Source organism: Pelobates fuscus, chromosome 5 (assembly GCF_036172605.1).
Source record: "Pelobates fuscus isolate aPelFus1 chromosome 5, aPelFus1.pri, whole genome shotgun sequence".
Lineage (NCBI taxonomy): Eukaryota > Metazoa > Chordata > Amphibia > Anura > Pelobatidae > Pelobates > Pelobates fuscus.
This window is the reverse complement of record NC_086321.1, coordinates 199,206,385-199,225,647: the sequence shown is the minus strand read 5'-3', so window position 1 is coordinate 199,225,647 and position 19,263 is coordinate 199,206,385. Positions and strand designations below refer to the sequence as shown.

Here is a 19,263-nt window from a genome sequence, read left to right as displayed (position 1 = left end):
ATCGTCCAGATAAATGATCATCCGCACGCCTCTGCTGCGTAACGAGGCGACCACTGGCTTCAGCAGCTTGGTGAAGCACCAAGGGGCCGATGAGAGTCCAAAGGAGAGGCATCAGAATCTCCATGCCGCCTTTTCCCATTGGAATTGGAGCAGGTGGTGGCACTCCTCCGCAATAGGGATTGTAAGATAGGCATCTTGTAGGTCCAGTTTCACCATCCAGTCCCCTAATCTGAGCAGGTCTCGCAGGCAGGGGATACCCTCCATTTTGAAATGGTGGTACCGTACAAATGCGTTTAGTGGCCGCAAGTTGATGACTGGGCGTACTCCGCCGCCCTTCTTGGGCACCAGGAAGAGGTTGCTCATGAACCCAGGGGATGGTGAAGGGACCTGATATATGGCGCCTTTTTCTTGGAGGGTGCGAATCTCTTCGCTCACTAAGCCCTTGTTTCGTGTGGAGAAGACTATGCGGTGTGGCATGAGTGTTTGGACCGGGGGTCGTACAAACTTTATGTGGTAACCCCTGATGGTATTGAGGACCCATATGTCTGCTGTCAGTTGTTGCCAGGACTCCATAAAGTGTAACAGTCTGCCCCCCACAGTCGGTATACCCGGGGAGCGGAAAGGTAATCCACTCACCATAAGGTCGTCGGCTGTACGAGTTGCCTCTGGGTCCTCGAGGTTGCCATGGTCTGTCCTGACCGGAAAGAAGGGTGAGGGTGTTCGACTCTCTGGTGGCTGAAATCTAGCCGTGGCAGGACCTCTGTATCCCCGGTAAGAACCGCAGGAAGAACGGCCGGGCAGACGGCCCCGGTGTCTGACGGCCCCACCAAAAACTCTGGGGGAGAACACTCGTTTTAAGTTCGTCTGTGCCTTGTCTAGGGCCGTAAATGTGCTCACATAAGTTCCCAGTTCTTTAACAAAGTTGTCTCTGAACAGGAGACCCCGGTTCGGTGAGGGCCATGTCAACGAGCTTGGGCTCGATTTTCATTAATATAGTTTTGCGCCTTTCGGTGGCCAGCACAGCGTTTGCGTTGCCGATGAGGCATATCGACCTCTGGGCCCAGCCTCTAATGGCTAGCAAATCAAGAGTTCCCTCATTTAAGGCCGCTTCGACCAACTCAAAAATCTTGGCACTAGGGCCTAGTGTATCCAGCACTTTATCTTGACAATGGCGTAGGGAGTAATCAAGTCCCTTCTTTGCCTTCCAGCCAGACTAACCCAGGAATTGTGCTATTTTTGGGTCAATGTCTGGCATGGCGCAGGCCATATCGGGCACTGTTGGGCGTGGGCATTCCGCCCGCAGTTTTTGCCTGGTGGCTTTATCCAAAGGTTTCTGGCCGCTATGTATCGTGCCACATGATCGGTCGGATACCATTCCGCCGACCTAGGATTTTGTAAAGTATCCAGGTCGAACAGGGGTTCGCCATGGGGGTCCAGAATAGCGGTTGCATCCACAGTGTCATACAAGGGGTTGGCTGGATTGCGTGTTGGACTATGGTCCGGGGAGGAAACCTCCCATTCGTCTGAGTCGACTTTGTCAGACTCGTTCGAAACCTCCTCATTATCCGAACCAGAGTGGGAAGAATCTGTTAAGGCTTTTGCCCTCTTCCATGTCCGCGCCGCTTTTGCCCGGCGGGTGGCTCATTTTCGTGGGGGCCCCACGACCTCAGATGTGACAGGACGTACCCTGTCCGTCAATTTAGTTTTGGAGGCATGTGTTCCCACATTGTGGGTTTTACTCATGGCCTTACGGCCTTCTCTGTGTAAAGGATCCCCCTCTGCGGCCCTGGCGTGAGTCATTTTGGGGTTGGATGCCTTAATGGCACTCGAGATGGAGTGTGATAAGTTATCAGACATAACCCCCATGGCAGTAAAAATAGCTTGGGTAACTGATTTAGACATGGTGGCGTCCAGGAGCGAGTGGAACTCCTCAGAGTCCAAGTGCTCCAGAGGGGTCACCACATCCCCTTTCAGGGTTATGGGTTCAGCCACAGTGGGTCTGCCTTGGTATCCCCTTTATCACTGGGGCCAGGGGCAGAGTAATCCTCAGGGGTCTGCATCTTGGGGCAGTTAAGTGTGACCCAGGAGTAAAAGGCAGATCTTTATATATATATATACCCTGATGTAGCAGTAGTGTGAGGGCTACTAAAGGCAGGAGACAAGGCAACAGGACAGCAAAAACAGATTGCACTGTTAACTTACCGAGTGTTCCCTCAGGAATGGCTCCTGGGAGCACTGGTAAGCTGACAGGCACACTAATCAGGCCAATCAATGGGCTGAACGAGCTGAAGGAGAAAAAGAGCGGCAAAATTTTAAGGTCGCCGCCCCTTTAAGATGGATGCCGGTGCGCGGCCAGGACCGTGCATGCGCGCGCGGCGCTCACTGATGAGAGGATACGGCGGGGGAACCCTCTGCCGAGAGAAAAAAATGGGCCGGTCCCCGAGGGTTTCCTGCACCGTGTGACCGTGAGAGGAGGGTAATAAACTACCCGGCGGTATTCTCGGGGCCGGTATCCCCGCCGGGGGGGGGCGGGGTACTGGAGGGAAAGTGCGGGAAAGGGGTAGCCTCAGGGAGGGCTGAAAATGGTATGCCATAATAGTGAAAATTATTTTACCCAGGCTGCCATGCTCTCTCAAAGGCAAGATAGGCCCAGAAAATTGCTTTGCCAATTTTCAATGTTTAAAACCAAAAATGGACAGGCGTATATTTGACCCTGTAACTTTCCAAAACCGCCTAAAACCTATACATGGGGGTACCGTGGCGCTTGTGAGACATCACTGAACAGAACTAGGAGTGTTTCAGGGCAGTAAACTACATACTGACAATACAATTATCAGTAAAATTAAAGTTTTTATGTGAAAAATGCAAAAAAAAAACACAAGCACTAACTTTGGCTAGGGGTTGTCCTCAAGTGGCTGCTACAAAAGACTGGGCATACCCCATTTTGAATACCCTGGGATGTCTACTTTTTCAAATGGTATGGTATGATGGGGTTAATTTTCATTTTGTGGCCGCCATACGGTCTCAAAGGTGGCTTTGTCACAGCAGACTAATCTGACAAATTTGAATGTGACAAAGCATATATGGATAAGCCTCATATATGACCCTGTAACTTTCAAAAACCCCATAAAACCTATACATGGGCGGTACTGTGGCGCTCGTGAGACATCACTGAACAGAACTAGGAATGTTTCAGGGCAGTAAACTATATACTAACAATAATCTTATCAGTGAAAGTACAGATTTTATGTGAAAAATGCAAAAAAAAAAAAACAAAACGCTAACTTTGGCTAGGGTTTGTGCCCAAGTGGCTACTACAAAAGACTGGGCAAACCCCATTTTGAATACCCTGGGATGTCTACTTTTTCAAATGGTATGCCATGATGGGGGTAATTTTCATTTCTTGGCTGCCATACGGTCTCAAAGGCAGCCTGGACACTGCAAACTAATCTGACAAATTTCAAGGTGAAAAAGCATAAATGGATAAGCCGTATATATGACCCTGTAACTTTCCAAAACCCCATAAAACCTATACATGGGGGGTACCATGGCACTCATGGGACATCACTGAGCAGAACTAGGAGTGTTTCAGGGCAGTAAACTATATACTAACAATAATATTATCATTAAAAGTACAGTTATTATGTGAAAAATGCAACAACAAAAAAAACACAGACACTAACTTTGGCTAGGGTTTGTGCTCAAGTGGCTACTACAAAAGACTGGGCATACCCCATTTTGAATACCCTGGGATGTCTACTTTTTCAAATGGTATGCCATGATGGGGTAAATTTCATTTTGTGGCCGCTATACGGTCTCAAAGGCGGCCTTGTCACAGCAGACTAATTGACAAATTTTAATGTGAAAAAGCATATATGGATAAGCCTCATATATGACCCTGTAACTTTCAAAAAAAACATAAAACCTATACATGGGGGGTACCATGGCGCTCGTGAGACATCACTGAACATAACTAGGAGTGTTTCAGGGCAGTAAACTATATACTAACAATAATATTATCAGTGAAAGTACAGATTTTATGTGAAAAATGCAACAACCAAAAACCCGCTAACTTTGGCTAGGGTTTGTGCTCAAGTAGCTACTACAAAAGACTGGGCATACCCCATTTTGAATACCCTGGGATGTCTACTTTTTCAAATGGTATGCCATGATGGGGGTAATTTTCATTTCTTGGCTGCCATACGGTCTCAAAGGCAGCCTGGACACTGCAAACTAATCTGACAAATTTCAAGGTGAAAAAGCATAAATGGATAAGCCGTATATATGACCCTGTAACTTTCCAAAACCCCATAAAACCTATACATGGGGGGTACCATGGCACTCATGAGACATCACTGAGCAGAACTAGGAGTGTTTCAGGGCAGTAAACTATATACTAACAATAATATTATCATTAAAAGTACAGTTATTATGTGAAAAATGCAAAAAAAAAAACACAGACACTAACTTTGGCTAAGGTTTGTGCTCAAGTGGCTACTACAAAAGACTGGGCATACCCCATTTTGAATACCCTGGGATGTCTACTTTTTCAAATGGTATGCCATGATGGGGTAAATTTCATTTTGTGGCCGCTATACGGTCTCAAAGGCGGCCTTGTCACAGCAGACTAATTGACAAATTTTAATGTGAAAAAGCATATATGGATAAGCCTCATATATGACCCTGTAACTTTCAAAAAAAACATAAAACCTATACATGGGGGGTACCATGGCGCTCGTGAGACATCACTGAACATAACTAGGAGTGTTTCAGGGCAGTAAACTATATACTAACAATAATATTATCAGTGAAAGTACAGATTTTATGTGAAAAATGCAACAACCAAAAACCCGCTAACTTTGGCTAGGGTTTGTGCTCAAGTGGCTACTACAAAAGACTGGACATACCCCATTTTGAATACCCTGGGATGTCTACTTTTTCAAATGGTGTGCCATGATGGGGGTAATTTTCATTTCTTGGCTGCCATACGGTCTCAAAGGCAGCCTGGACACTGCAAACTAATCTAACAAATGTCAAGGTGAAAAAGCATAAATGGATAAGCCTCATATATGACCCTGTAACTTTGAAAAACCCCATAAAACCTATACATGGGGGGTACTGTGGCGCTCGTGAGACATCACTGAACAGAACTAGGAGTGTTTCAGGGCAGTAAACTATATACTAACAATAATATTATTAGTGAAAGTACAGATTTTATGTGAAAAATGCAAAAAAACTAAACAAACGCTAACTTTGGCTAGGGTTTGTGCCCAAGTGGCTACTAAAAAAGACTGGGCATACCCCATTTTGAATACCCTGGGATGTCTACTTTTTCAAATGGTATGCCATGATGGGGGTAATTTTCATTTCTTGGCTGCCATACGGTCTCAAAGGCAGCCTGGACACTGCAAACTAATCTAACAAATGTCAAGGTGAAAAAGCATAAATGGATAAGCCTCATATATGACCCTGTAACTTTGAAAAAACCCATAAAACCTATACATGGGGGGTACTGTGGCGCTCGTGAGACATCACTGAACAGAACTAGGAGTGTTTCAGGGCAGTAAACTATATACTAACAATAATATTATCAGTGAAAGTACAGATTTTATGTGAAAAATGCAAAAAACAAAAACAAACGCTAACTTTGGCTAGGGTTTGTGCCCAAGTGGCTACTACAAATGACTGGGCATACCCCATTTTGAATACCCTGGGATGTCTACTTTTTTAAATGGTATGCCATGATGGGGATAATTTTCATTTCTGGGCTGCCATACGGTCTCAAAGGCAACCTAGGCCACTCAAACCAATCTGTCAAATTTCTATGTAGAAAATAAAATAATGGACAAGCCGTATATTTGACCCTTAATTTGACCCTGTAACTTTCCAAAAACACCATAAAACCTATACATGGGGGGTACTGCTTTACTTGTGAGACATTTCTGAATACAAATATGTATGTTTTGTTGCAGGAAAACCGAACAGTATTCTGACATTAACAGTTAAATTCCCATTGAAAAATAACAAGATTTCTTAATTTTTTCAAGTTTTTTAGATTTTATTCATATAAAATGGAGTTCCATATATGAATGTTTGATATGAAATGAAAGCTCTGTTTCCCCTGAAATTTTAAAAGTTTAAAAACTTTTTCTGAGATGAATATTCATATTCACGTCAAGGCTTTTTTATATGGAATGCAAAGATATTACCAAATATATATATCAAAAAATATATATATCATATCAGATAGTGTCCTCATTTTTACACAGCTCCCCCAGATATCTTTGGGAAAAAATGTAAACAGAATATAATTTATTTACATAAAGCATCACTACTTGATACTATTTATTATAAATGGCAATAATAATAATTATGATACCAAGAAAAAAATTGACTTACTTCCTACAAGAGGAGTAGTCCAACCTGGTAATGATAAGAGTCCTACACATACATTACATACACTGCCATTGTGGGGATTTAGGCAGGACAGGATTTAGGTTCACATTGAACAGATATCACAAGATATATAGTGCTTTAGATAGATTATTTTGCTTACATTTATTATGATGTATTTGTAGGGATATCATTATTACCAACTTGGACTACTCCTCCTGTTGGTAGTTATCCAATTTTTTGAGATTCAAGCCCTTGGACAGCCCTTGTCTGTTCTTAGTTTTTTCAGAACCAACACGAGTTTTTTTTCTTTTTTGATTGTATGTATTACTATAATATATAAAAAGGATGAACGGGCTACTGTACTGAGTGACATCACATATTTCATAAAATAATTTTTCTTACACACTTTCTTACTGGTTTGCAGTCATGAAGGACATTTTATTAGAGTGTGGAATTCAAGGGGTAAGCAATGGGTATGTATATTTTCATTAACTGTTTAATCCAGTGTCTTCTTATTTTGCTTTATTTACTTTTTGATTTTTATCTGATTTGAAGAGAATTAACTTTTACATGTAATGCATTTCTCACCAAATATTGCTGTGTTATAAAATATACATTCTCCTACAGAGACCGTGGTCTTTGCTGCTTATGCAAGGGAAAACTGTAGTACAGTTAAAATGCATATAAACATGGTGGTCCGTGGTGGTTTATTCTACTGTCACTCAAGTAATGGATGATCTAATTTTCCTTACCCAAGTTAACCTTGTGTTGCTCCATGCACCTTTCGGCATAGGAATCCCCCAAACATATGTGGTGACACTGGCGGAACTACCACGGTCGCAGCTGCGACCAGGCCCGCCACTCCATGGTGCACGGCCACCCTGTGGACCCCTGCAACCGCTGTGGCTGCCGCCATTTGTTGCAGCCCCGGCCCGCGCGGTAGGACTGCCGGTGAAGCACGTTAAGGGGCCCATCGGGTGGCCCAAGCTGTTGGGGCCATCCAATGGAAATAAATTTCCAGGGGGCCCGGTCAGCTCTGCGGCGCTTTAAGAGCGGCGCTTTAACAGCCCTGAGATGGAATCAGAGTTGGGAGAAAGTGACAGCCCTGGTCAGCTTACACCAGGAGCCGCGCGGGAGGAAGGAGAGGAGTGAGAGGAGGGAGTCAAAGTGCGAACTCTGACTCCTATCAGGCTGAGCCACCACTGAACCCCAGGGAAGTCACCCTCTGGCATCTACAAGGTAGGAAACAGGAGCGTGACTAAAACATTTTGTATATGTGTGTGTTTGTGTATCTGCATGAATGTTTCTCTGTATGTGTGTGTGTGTATTTGTATGTGTGTGTTTGAATGTGTGTGTGTGTCTGTCTGTGTCTGTCTGTATGTATGTGTGTCTGTCCGTCTGTGTTTCTGTGTATGTGTGTCTGTCCGTCTGTGTTTCTGTGTATGTGTGTCTGTGTGTGTTTGAATGTATGTGTCTGTATGTATGTGTGTATGTGTGTGTGTGTGTTTATATGTATGTATGTGCCTGTATGTATGTGTGTATGTGTCTGTCTTTGTATATTTGTGTGTGTCTGTTTGTCTGCATGAGTGGGGGGGCGGGCGGCTAGACGTATGGACGGTGGCGGGGGGTAGACGTATGGGGAGGGCAGGGCAATTTTACCCTGTGGTTTCTAATTACGCCTCTGTCAGTGGTAATATAGTGTTCTACTTATAACAGTGGTGTGTACCAGTTCTAAGAAGTGTTTAGGAGTTGTGAAAAAAGCTTGAGTTACAGAAAAAATGGTCTTCTCTATTGCATAAACAAGATGCAAAAAAGCTAAATCAATTTTATGCATTTGGTTTTTACAGTGAGACCCTCATGTCTGATCTGTTTATTATAATCTCCCAAAAAATATCTGTGGCGATTTGTTCCCCTATCCCTTCCTCCATTTGCCCATGCATGCATACTTTTGGAATCTTTAAAGTCAAAAGCTTAGTAGGACATATAATTATAGCTGCAAGCTCCCAGATTCTGCTTTATGTAAAAAAAAATGGCATACATTCTTTTAGGCAGTGGGTATTAAAAACTGATAACTTGTAGTCTTCTCTGAGAATTGAATGTACAGATACACTCAATCTGCAGAAATCTTTGATTCAATTTCGGCATAAACACTTTAGCTTTTATTGTTGGCTATTATTACCATCTCGTTTTCTCTTTTAAATTTTCAATTAAATGTTTGCAATTCCACAGTAGTTAGAAGATTACAAATGTCTCACAAATGTTGTTTCATGTCTTGATGGGATTTCCACAGAGACCGTGCCACTTAGGCATGAAAACCAAATGCATTTTGTCCAGCACTCCCCCTGTTATGTTATGCCACAATTTAAATGAAGATATAAAGCAATTTTTTAAACTTTATATACTGTTTGAGACATCTATAATAATAATGACCCACTAATTTATGTTGGAAATATTATGAACTCCCATGAAGTGGAAAACCTGATATATTTTTTTTTTTGTGGGACCACTGTAAATACATGTTTTACAATCACTTGTTTTCCATTTTTGCAGATATACCCCAACAAAAATTCCTAAAGTGAAGTACAATCTTACAATACCGCAACCACCAAGTATCAGTTTTCCAGCATTTATCTCTGTAAGTGTCTAAAGTAATTTTTTGGGTGTATCTTTATCTTTTTTTCTTTTTTTATGTTGTACTGGCATAAATAGTAACAAATCCATAGGTACTTTTAATCACAATTCCAGCCAACCCCAGATAACATCAAGCTCTTTGCAAAGCTGTTTCAAAAATGTAAATGTAATATTAAACCTCATACCGAACAGAGTTAGCAGGGGGGGTTCCTTAGAAATATTTAAGCCTTCTACCAAAACATATCCTCCTTGAACTGCAGACCACCTCTGAGCTTATTTACCCTTCTTAACCTCTCCTGACACTTCAATCAGTATGGGTTCTTTTTGAGCGGCTGGGTGGCTGGGAACTGTGTTGGCGGCCATCTTGTCCATGAGAATGCAGGCAGCGGTGTTTGGGCATTGATCTCGTAAAACTAAAATCAGACACTGAAACTCCCGAACACTTGGACGAACGCCTGCTCCTTCCCCACACACGTCAGGAGAGTGCCATTCAGTAGGTTTGTTCGTATGGTTCATAACGCTACCAAGAAGCCAGAGTGTGTTCGCTATTTCTTTTACATTGAACTCCCGAAGTTGACCGTCCAAAAGCATAAAACGCCTTGGAACTGTTTTGGGGATAGGACCATATGTGCGGCTGGTCAGAACTTTTACACTGTAGCGTTTTGGCTCTGTTCGTGGGATCTGAGCACTCTTCAGATATGTTAGGGGTGCAGTTCCAGGCTATCCGGAGATGTATAGACTGCGGGGGTTCCTATGTGGTAAATGTGTTTTTATGGTTTTTCATATTTGTTACTGTTTTTGCTGAGTCACGATGACAATGCATTTTGTGGACATTTTGTGGGTGTGATTATGGGCGTGTTTTGGGGAGTGTCTACTGTACCAGATTTTGTCTAAATGTGAGCCACTTGGCTGGGAATAAACAGATCTACTTCAACCTTCTCTCAGTCTCAACTAGTGTTTGGGTGATACCGCAGTTACCCTTCGGAAGTAACTATAATCACTCTGGAGCTGATCACAACTGAAATGGGCGACCATCTTCAGGAGTGTATACCGCCTCATAGAGAAAGTCAAAATTACAAGCCATTGTCAAAAACCAGAAAATATGAACAAGAACGCGGAAGGGGAAACCTCAACAGGGCACTGAGAATCATTAAAAGGGTTTAAATATGCCTCTCAGTGCTGTGATTGGTCAGTATGTGGCCTTTGACCCCAAAATGTGGGTGTGCATCGATAGCGTGACATGTCTCACACACCGGCGGCATCTTTAATGTGGGATTTGTGTATTTTATTAGTAAGAACGGGACTGCTAGAATGCCGTACCAGCCGGGACCCGCCTCACTGGAGGATCGGTCGGCAATGCATTGCGATCCAGGTGAGTAATCCTTTCCCGTTGGCGCGATCACCCTGCTCATTTGCGGCTAGAGTATCGGCGTGACCGCACTGACCGCCGTGACAGTGCTATTGCAAATTTGCTGTTATCCCAAACTGCTTTACTAAATGTCCAAGCAGGAAAAACCTCAGACCTTTATCTTCCAGAATAGGGCAGCAGCAACTATGATATCTTCAACCTCTTTTGCAACAGCTCACCTGATAGCACCCTGTGCATTTTTAAATTAAATTTGTCAATGGGGAGCCACTGATTGGCTGAGAGGGTCTCCTGACCGCTCTAAGACAACCAGTGGTGCCTCTGCGGCGGCAGTCGTAGGCTTCAGTTTTCAAGCTTTCCAGGAAGTGGATGTTAGAGGGGTCAGAGGGATCCAGCACTAGAGAGGAGACTTTGGGTTTAAACCCTGAAAGGTAAGCCAGCGACAAGGACCTCTCGGCACCATAACAACTTCATTTTGACAAAGTTGTTATGCCCAGAGTATTCCTTTTTCCACTGTTTATCTAATTCTGTTTAATAAACAAAAAACTAATTGCAATTCACACTATACAATTTCAGATGTATTTATAAGTTGAATAATTTTACAATGATAGTATTTTATAGCACCAACATATTCGACAGCACTTTATAATTATACAGTGGTAATATGACAGCTCAAACAAGCTTACAGTCTACAATTCCGAATTATGATTGAGTCTAGGCTGTTCTAAATGCATACTTACTACAAGTACATTACCTTATTACAAGACACATGAAATTAAAAAGCCATGGTATTTCATGCTCTTATTCTAAAAGATGATTTATCGGTTTACAAAACTGTTTTTTAATGTCTGACAATCGAATTATAAACAGAGATTTGAAATACAACATCACAGTTCGTTTTTTTCCCCCTTCTTTATGGCAAAGGCAATGATACAACCTTAACCCTTTAAGGACCGCTGACGGTTCAGGACCGTCAGCGGTAAAACGTGCGTTTGGACCGCTGACGGTCCTGAACCGTCATAACGGTCTGGGGCTACTTACCTGATCGCCGTCGGTCCCACGGCGGCGATCAGTGCTCCACCCGGTCCAGGGGGGTTGCCTGTCTGCCCGGGCAGTCCCCCCTCGGCAGATCAGGACCCCACGGCCATGTGATCACTCGATCACATGACCGCAATAGGGGTCTGTGTATCTGCCTGCAGGGGGACTGTCTGTGCTGACAGGCAGTCTCCCTGCAAGTGAAAAATCAAAAAAATAAAGTTAAAAAAAAACAGTGTAAAATCAGTGTAAAAAAAAAAATAATAATATGTGTATATATATATATGATATATATACATGTATTATATCTATATATAATATATGTATATGTATCATATATATAATGTCATATTAAGTGTATTTTTATATTTATATATACGTATATTAATATAAAAATACACTTATATTTAAATTACACACGAATATATATAATTGCTATATATATGGTATATATATATTATTATAAAATACAAATAATATGTTAATAAAAATAAATAACAAAAAAAAAAAATAATTTTTAATAATTATAAAAAAATATTTATATATGCAATTTTATTCTAACAGTATTTTGATATATATATATATATATATATATTTATATCAAAATATACTTAGAATGTAATGATATATATATCTATGTATAAATAAATAAATAAAAACAATACGAAATATACATATGTCCATATACATAATTACATAAATAATTTCATAAATATACACGTAGACGTCAAATATATAAATATGTATATATATTAAAATTCTACATGTGTATTTATGTAATATTTTTACCTAATTAAGTAATTTTAATGATTGCAATTTGAGGGACCTGCCTGCCATCCCAGGCCGAAAGTCCAGATAATTTAATTTGCTAGCACTGTGTTTAACCCTGTAACTTTCTATGACACCCTAAAACCTGTACATGGGGGTACTGTTTTTCTCGGGAGACTTCGCTGAACACAAATATTAGTGTTTCAAAACAGTAAAACATATCACAGCGATGATATTGTCAGTGAAAGTGAAGTTTTTTGCATTTTTCACACACAAACAGCACTTTCACTGAGGATATTATTGCTGTGATACATTTTACTGTTCTGATACACTAATATTTGTGTTCAGCGAAGTCTCCTGAGTATAACAGTACCCCACATGTAGAGGTTTTATAGTGTTTGTGAAAGTTACAGGGTCAAATATAAGGCTTGATTTTACTTTTTTTTTTAATTGAAATTTGTCGGATTGGTTAGGTTGCCTTTGAGAGCGTATGGTAGCCAAGGAATGAGAATTAGCCCCATGATGGCATACCATTTGCAAAAGAAGACAACCCAAGGTATTGCAAATGGGGTATGTTCAGCCTTTTTTAGTAGCCACTTAGTCACAAACACCGGCCAAAGTTAGCGTTTCTTGCATTTTTAACACACAAACAAATATAAATGCTAACTTTGGCCAGTGTTTGTGACTAAGTGGCTACTAAAAAAAACTGGACATACCCAATTTTGAATACCCTGGGTTGTCTACTTTAAAAAAATATGTACATGTTAGGTGTGTTTCGGGGATTTATGACAGATAACGGTGTTACAAGGTCACTATTGATACATTTAAAATATATATATATTGAAACAGCAATTTCCTACTTGTATTTATAGGCCTATAACTTGCAAAAAAAAGCAATAAAGCATGTAAACACTGGGTGTTTTTAAACTCGGGACAAAATTTTGAATCTATTTAGCAGTTTTTTTCATTAGCTTTTGTAGATAAGTAAAAGATTTTTCAAGTAAAAGTCCAAAAACATGTTTTTTTTTTTAATTTTTCACCATATTTTATTATTTTTTTTAAATACAATATTGGACATAATACAAATAATGGTATGTAAAGAAAGCCCCTTTTGTCCTGAAAAAAACAATATATAACTTGTATGGGAACCGTAAATGAGAGAGCGGAAAATTACAGCTAAACACAAACACCACAAAAGTGTTAAAACTGCTCTGGTCCTTAACGTACAAACATCGCAAAAACAGGCCGGTCCTGAAGGGGTTAAAATGTAAAAAAAAAAAAAAAAAACTACATCTAACAAACGTGTCTCTGAATTGTATCTTTAAAACATTTATTTTTGAAGGATATTCAAGACCACAGCTTTACCTCAATACGTAAACAAGCCATGGAAAAGATAACATCTGCCTTTGCCTTACTAGACTCAGAATTTGAAAAATTTGATCTGTAAGTATTGTTCCAAACTGAATGTAATTTTCGGAGTTCACAATATTTAATACTAAGATCTTCCCTGAATTCATTTTTTTTTTTTAAAACCCCTTTTGTCCCTAAATACCTACCATTGCTAGTATTAATAATCTTAATATTGGCTTTGATCCTTTATTTTCTATTTCATTTCAAAGTACATTTAAACACAAAAAGGAAACATTATAAAAATGATAACATTTAATATCCAAATATTGGCATGCAAAAAGTAGCAACATTTCGACAGAGATACGGTCTTCATTAATCTGAATTCCAATAGTGCAACCTCATTCTTTAAAAAATGTGACCAGATTAATTAAACAAGTGACCAAATACGTAGCATTCCATTCAAACTCAATACGTGATTGTTGAGGTGACACATAAACAGTGTATATAACTAAAGTGGGAAAAAAATCAAATATTGTTGAAATCACATAAATCACTGCTAAGTACAAAACCATTCAAATTTAATTTATATAATAACAGTGCATATTTACAATGTGCAAATCAAATACCTAAATCACACATCGTGAGCACTAAAAATAACACACTTTTTTTTTTTTACAAATGGATATTAAATCAAGTAAGCACTTGATGAATAAAAGAAACCGTCTGGTGGAAAATCAGTCACCTCTACTATAATACTATACTATATCTTACATAATGGTAATATCTGTTAACCCCTTAAGGACACATGATGGAAATATTCCGTCATAATTCCCTTTTATTCCAGAAGTTGTGACCTCAAGGGGTTAATAATTTATATATCAGAGATGAAAAAATTAAATTGTGAGGTTTATTCACTAAACTTTGAGTTTCACCAAGTTGAAATAAAATGGTATAATGTTGGCTAAAACTGCCATTTTGAAAAATAATTCTATAACTTGTAATCAACACTTGGCTATTTTACCCTGAATTGTAGCCATTTCAGTTCACTACAATATAAAAACAATGAATAACCCTGTGTTTACATAATTCTATTATATAGTAGTGTCTATATAATGTACTGTTGTAGTATTTTTTTCATAAAAACATAATAGCAGAAAATCTCTAATACTGTCTAATACGGTTTCCATATTGTACTGTCAGTGAAAAAGCAAAGCTTGCCCACGCACAAACTGCATTTCAGCAGGAAAAAGAGGAATTCAACAGGCAGTACAAGGCCCAGCAACAGGTTTGTGTCTCTAGTTTTGTCTGTTTGTATTATTTTTTTTTATTTTTTTTAAATATATTTAATATTTTTATTGAGGCATAAGCATAGCACATATGTTAATTGTCATCAGTGATAGCAAATAACAATAGGGTATAGTGCCCTGGCATAGTTACAATTGTATGGTAGGTGCAGTGCATCAGGAGTGATAGCTGCAGAGAGACATAACATTGTGAAAGTACAGCGTTGTGAGAGGTATGTTGGCACTAGCTGAGGGTCCCCTTTTTCTATGGGCTGTTTGTATTATTTTGATTACAAACATTTACACCCTGATTCATCAAATATTTCTGGCTAAATAATTAGCTTCTGGTCCTCAGCTTTACAGTTAAGTTAGTGCAAAGGTCATCTTTAAACATGCACATTGCTGTAACACCTGCTTTACCATGAGATAAAAAATTTCAATTTTGTATACGTATATTACACACTTTTTACTTCTAGCAAAGATTACACATTTTGCTGGATAGGAAAGTATATAAAAGTATTACTGAATAATAAAAAGACAGTATTGTACATAAACAGTGTTTTTCAATGTGTGGCATTGACATTCCACCAACATGCACACATTGCACTTTCTCCCCATATATTTCAGTTGTGAAGGTGCCCCTGATTCTAGCCAATTTAATATAAGTAATCAGGGAACCTTAATAACAACAATGAAATGTATTTGATCTATATACAAATGGCATGTAACACTGGGTATTTCAGTTGATTCTTTGGTAAGAAATGCGAAGAGCAGTTGTGATCTGTGATAAAACACTTTACTAAAAAAAGCAATATTTCCGAACAATATTTCCAAAACACATAATTATGCACCTGTATGAGTAGCACTCAAAACAATCAATACTTTCCTTTAGATACAGTAACTCCTTGATGAATAGGTCTGCAATTTCCGGTTCCTGATACATACACAGCTCTTGATAGAGTCCTCTGGTACACATACAAAGCCGGAGAGTTCTTTTCAATCTTCCATGGATTTGGAACAAAGCCTGCACAGCTCGTGCATCAATGTCATTGTACAAGTCCAGCACATGTATGTCTCTAGGCCAATGCAGCTCGGTAGTTACTGTTACAAAGGTCCAGAATCCCTTCCTCTCTTGCCTTTCATGGCCTTCCTCATTTACTCTACCTTTCTTACTATATTAATACTGCTCAGATTGCCATAAATGAAAGCTGTTTGGCAACAGTAGCAAGGGTAACCTTAACTGCTAATTTTAGTGTATACAGGTTGCAACCATGAACATTTATAAAATACCAGTTGATCTATTTCAGTGTGTAACCAACTCACTTGACAATCAAGCATACTCTTCCAAATCGTCTCAATTGATATTCCAAACTGATGTATACATGTTAGCCTCTGGTGGAAATGGTTAGTTCTTAATACCAGAGAATTGGCTGTTATTTCCCCTGGAAATGAAACCATCATTTCCAAAACTCTCAGAGACACTCAAAGATGTACAGAGTTGCAAGCAACTTTGTTACGTTGCATGGACAATGTATTGACCTGAAGGTCAATAGTACAATTTTAAATAAGATAATGCTTTAGAATAATTTTGTACAACTAAATACATCCATATTTGATACAATTTCCCATATAGATTGTCCTATATGTACTAGCATTGTCCTCATGTATGTTATATATGTTAGCCTGTGATATTGCCCATATTATCTTCACATTAAAACCATGTTTCATATATGGAAATATACATACAAACACACTAAGTACTGATACAGATTCACAGTATGTGTGTACAGTATGTAACTGTGTATGTACCAGAGAGTATTGTAACTCAGACTAGTGTGCAAATGTACTGTTAATGTTTTAGGAACTTCGAGACATGCTGGAAAAACACAAGGCACAAAATGAAGCATGGCTCAAAGCAAGGGCAGATGAAAATGACAAAGAAAGAAAGGAAATTTGCAAGCTAAGAGTAAGTGAATTAAAGTAAAAATCTCAATAGACATAGAGTCTAAGAAGAATTAGTTACATATTACATATACAGATTTATTAAAATGGATGATTAAAATAAAATCAGTCCATGAATTGAAAGCATAGCAGAATATGAGTGGCAATCAACCATTAACCAAGTTTGTAGCATGAAGTATGAGGCGAGGGTAAAGGAGGGATAATAAAACCCACGCTTTCTATCACAGTAGCTAAAGTGTATGTAGATGCTGTGAAAATCCTTTGGTATTTGCTAGAGCAGGGGTAGGCAAACTTGGCACTCCAAGTGTTGTGGATTACAACTCTCATAATGCTCTTACAGTCATAATGCTGCCAAAGCCTTGGGGGAGATGTAGTCCACAACATCTGAAGAGCCAAAGGTTGCCTACACCAGTGCTAGAGCAATATATGGACAGAGAAACAGATGTCAAGTTGACACATTGGGAATGAAGAGAGTTGGTCTATATCATTAGGGAGGAGAGCCAGCTTTGTAAAGTGAAGAATCACACCAGAGGGCTCCTAAAACAGTGAGAGTTTGGCGTGGGAGTTACAATAGTGTAACATGCACAGAACTTGGGTCATAGGGACACTGGCAGGCCTTTTTCAGAGGAAAAAATATATGTTTTATTACTATTTTAAATGTTTTATTCATTTTATGGCTTAAAATGATCAGGTCAGCTTTATTTCAATGGGTCTGTGGTCCCTGTGTATTTATTTATTTGTTTGTTTACATTCTAACTTTGAAGATTTTTTTTTTTTTTTTTTTTTATGGAAGCACATTATGTTATAGGTTGGAAAGCAGATTTAAAAAAAAAAAAAAAAAAAACCCTTTCATATGTGATAAGTCTTTACTCTTAATTTTCACCAGACACCCACTTGTAAAATTGTCTGCTGTGTATGCTTGTTTTTCACATGCAATAAACCTTATTGCCAGAAATTGGGAAGCTTAGATCGTCACATTTCCCATCGGTTGTTATGCAGAAAAATAGACGTGGTAAATTGTAGGCGATAATAATTTGACATGTGCGATAAAGCATTTTTGTAAAATAAGAAAACAGACTAAATTTGAATCACTTCAACCTGTGGGAGATAGTAAAATGTGACTACAAGTATTGAATGTATGTATGTTAAGCCAAAAACAGTAACTTTCTTTTTTTAATTCTTACATACCTTATTAAATTGTGTTTTATTTGTCTTTCAGGAAGATATTTTTATGGAACAGAAACATTTGAAAGAAGAAAGACAGATAGTTGAAAAACGCAATCAGCAGCTGATTACAATCATGCAACAATTCAAAGGAATGTGATTGCTTAACTGACAATCAATATTTTACCTTATTACTATATGCAAAGTATGAATTCATATAACTGTATATCAATTCACAGTAAAGGGCACAAATTGGATGACAGACAAGAATACAGCTATGTTATATTCTGGAAAAAACTATTTTTAAACAGTATGGTTTTTCAGTATGGTTTCTCCTTGCTGATTAGTAGCAATTCCCAAACTTCCATGCAACATGATGTCTAAGCTGCTTCTAGCTAGAAACTTGCATTTCCTATACCTAAGCAAGGTTTTTTTTTTTTATCAAAACAGCTAATTACAATGAAATGAAAACCTTATTGCAATTTATGCTGAAACAGCCTTGTTGTTGTGACTATAGCTGTGTAGTAGAATGTTTCCAAATTAGCCATTTGTGCTTAAATTAATAAATTACGTTTTTAAATCACTACAATTCATACATGAATGAATATATCTCTCTTTCTCATGTATAACTCGTGTGCATAAGCACCTGCAGTTTACCTGTTCTACTTAGGGAGATATTTATAAAGGCAGAGATAATATTCTGGATCCAAAGTACTACATGTTGAGAGGCATTGCCTCAGAACACACCTGTCCTCCTTAGTGTTAGTAGATACATCATGTTTTTATAGACTAATATCTCTTATTAACACGGCTCTGTCACTTTGCAGATTTTGTTTTTAAATTTATCTTTTTTTTGTCTTTCTATTTCTCCTCATTTTGATTTATTTTCATTTACCTTCGTGTTTTTATTTAAACATAAGAACAATTATGAATACATTTCTTATGGCGAGTGTGATCTATGTGGCAATATTTGACAACAGGCACAACTTCAGCAAAGTTCAGTTTCATGTGATGGAGGGAGCAGTGCCTTAGGAAACATAGTATAGAGATATAGAATTAGCTCTACTTTATGCACTTGGGTGGTACAAAGGCCATACCTCCTCCATGATGTTGCAGGAGGAGTAGAGGTAAGAATCACCAAGGAAGCCTCTGTCATGCCCTTGCCTGGCCTGACACTTACCTCCACCGCTTCATGCTGCACCAAAGAAAGCAGAAGCCATACCTAATCATTCAGGCCCGACCTAATGATCCTGCACAATCAGCAGACTAGAGGTACGCCCACTGATCAGGTTGGACACCTAAGGAGGT

General features: G+C 39.0%; 1 protein-coding gene across 1 annotated transcript in view; it reads left to right on the top strand.

Moving 5' to 3' along the window:
- Positions 1-18,219, top strand: part of LOC134612169 (uncharacterized) — a 118,623-nt gene extending 100,404 nt beyond the window's left edge. The window contains exons 15-20 of the mRNA XM_063456525.1: positions 6,821-6,869; positions 8,947-9,031; positions 13,539-13,639; positions 14,747-14,831; positions 16,691-16,795; positions 18,011-18,219. Of these exons, the coding sequence (XP_063312595.1) occupies positions 6,821-6,869; positions 8,947-9,031; positions 13,539-13,639; positions 14,747-14,831; positions 16,691-16,795; positions 18,011-18,115 (530 nt within the window). The 3' untranslated portion in view covers positions 18,116-18,219. The remainder of the gene's footprint in view (positions 1-6,820; positions 6,870-8,946; positions 9,032-13,538; positions 13,640-14,746; positions 14,832-16,690; positions 16,796-18,010) is intronic.
- Positions 18,220-19,263: the final 1,044 nt, after the last annotated feature.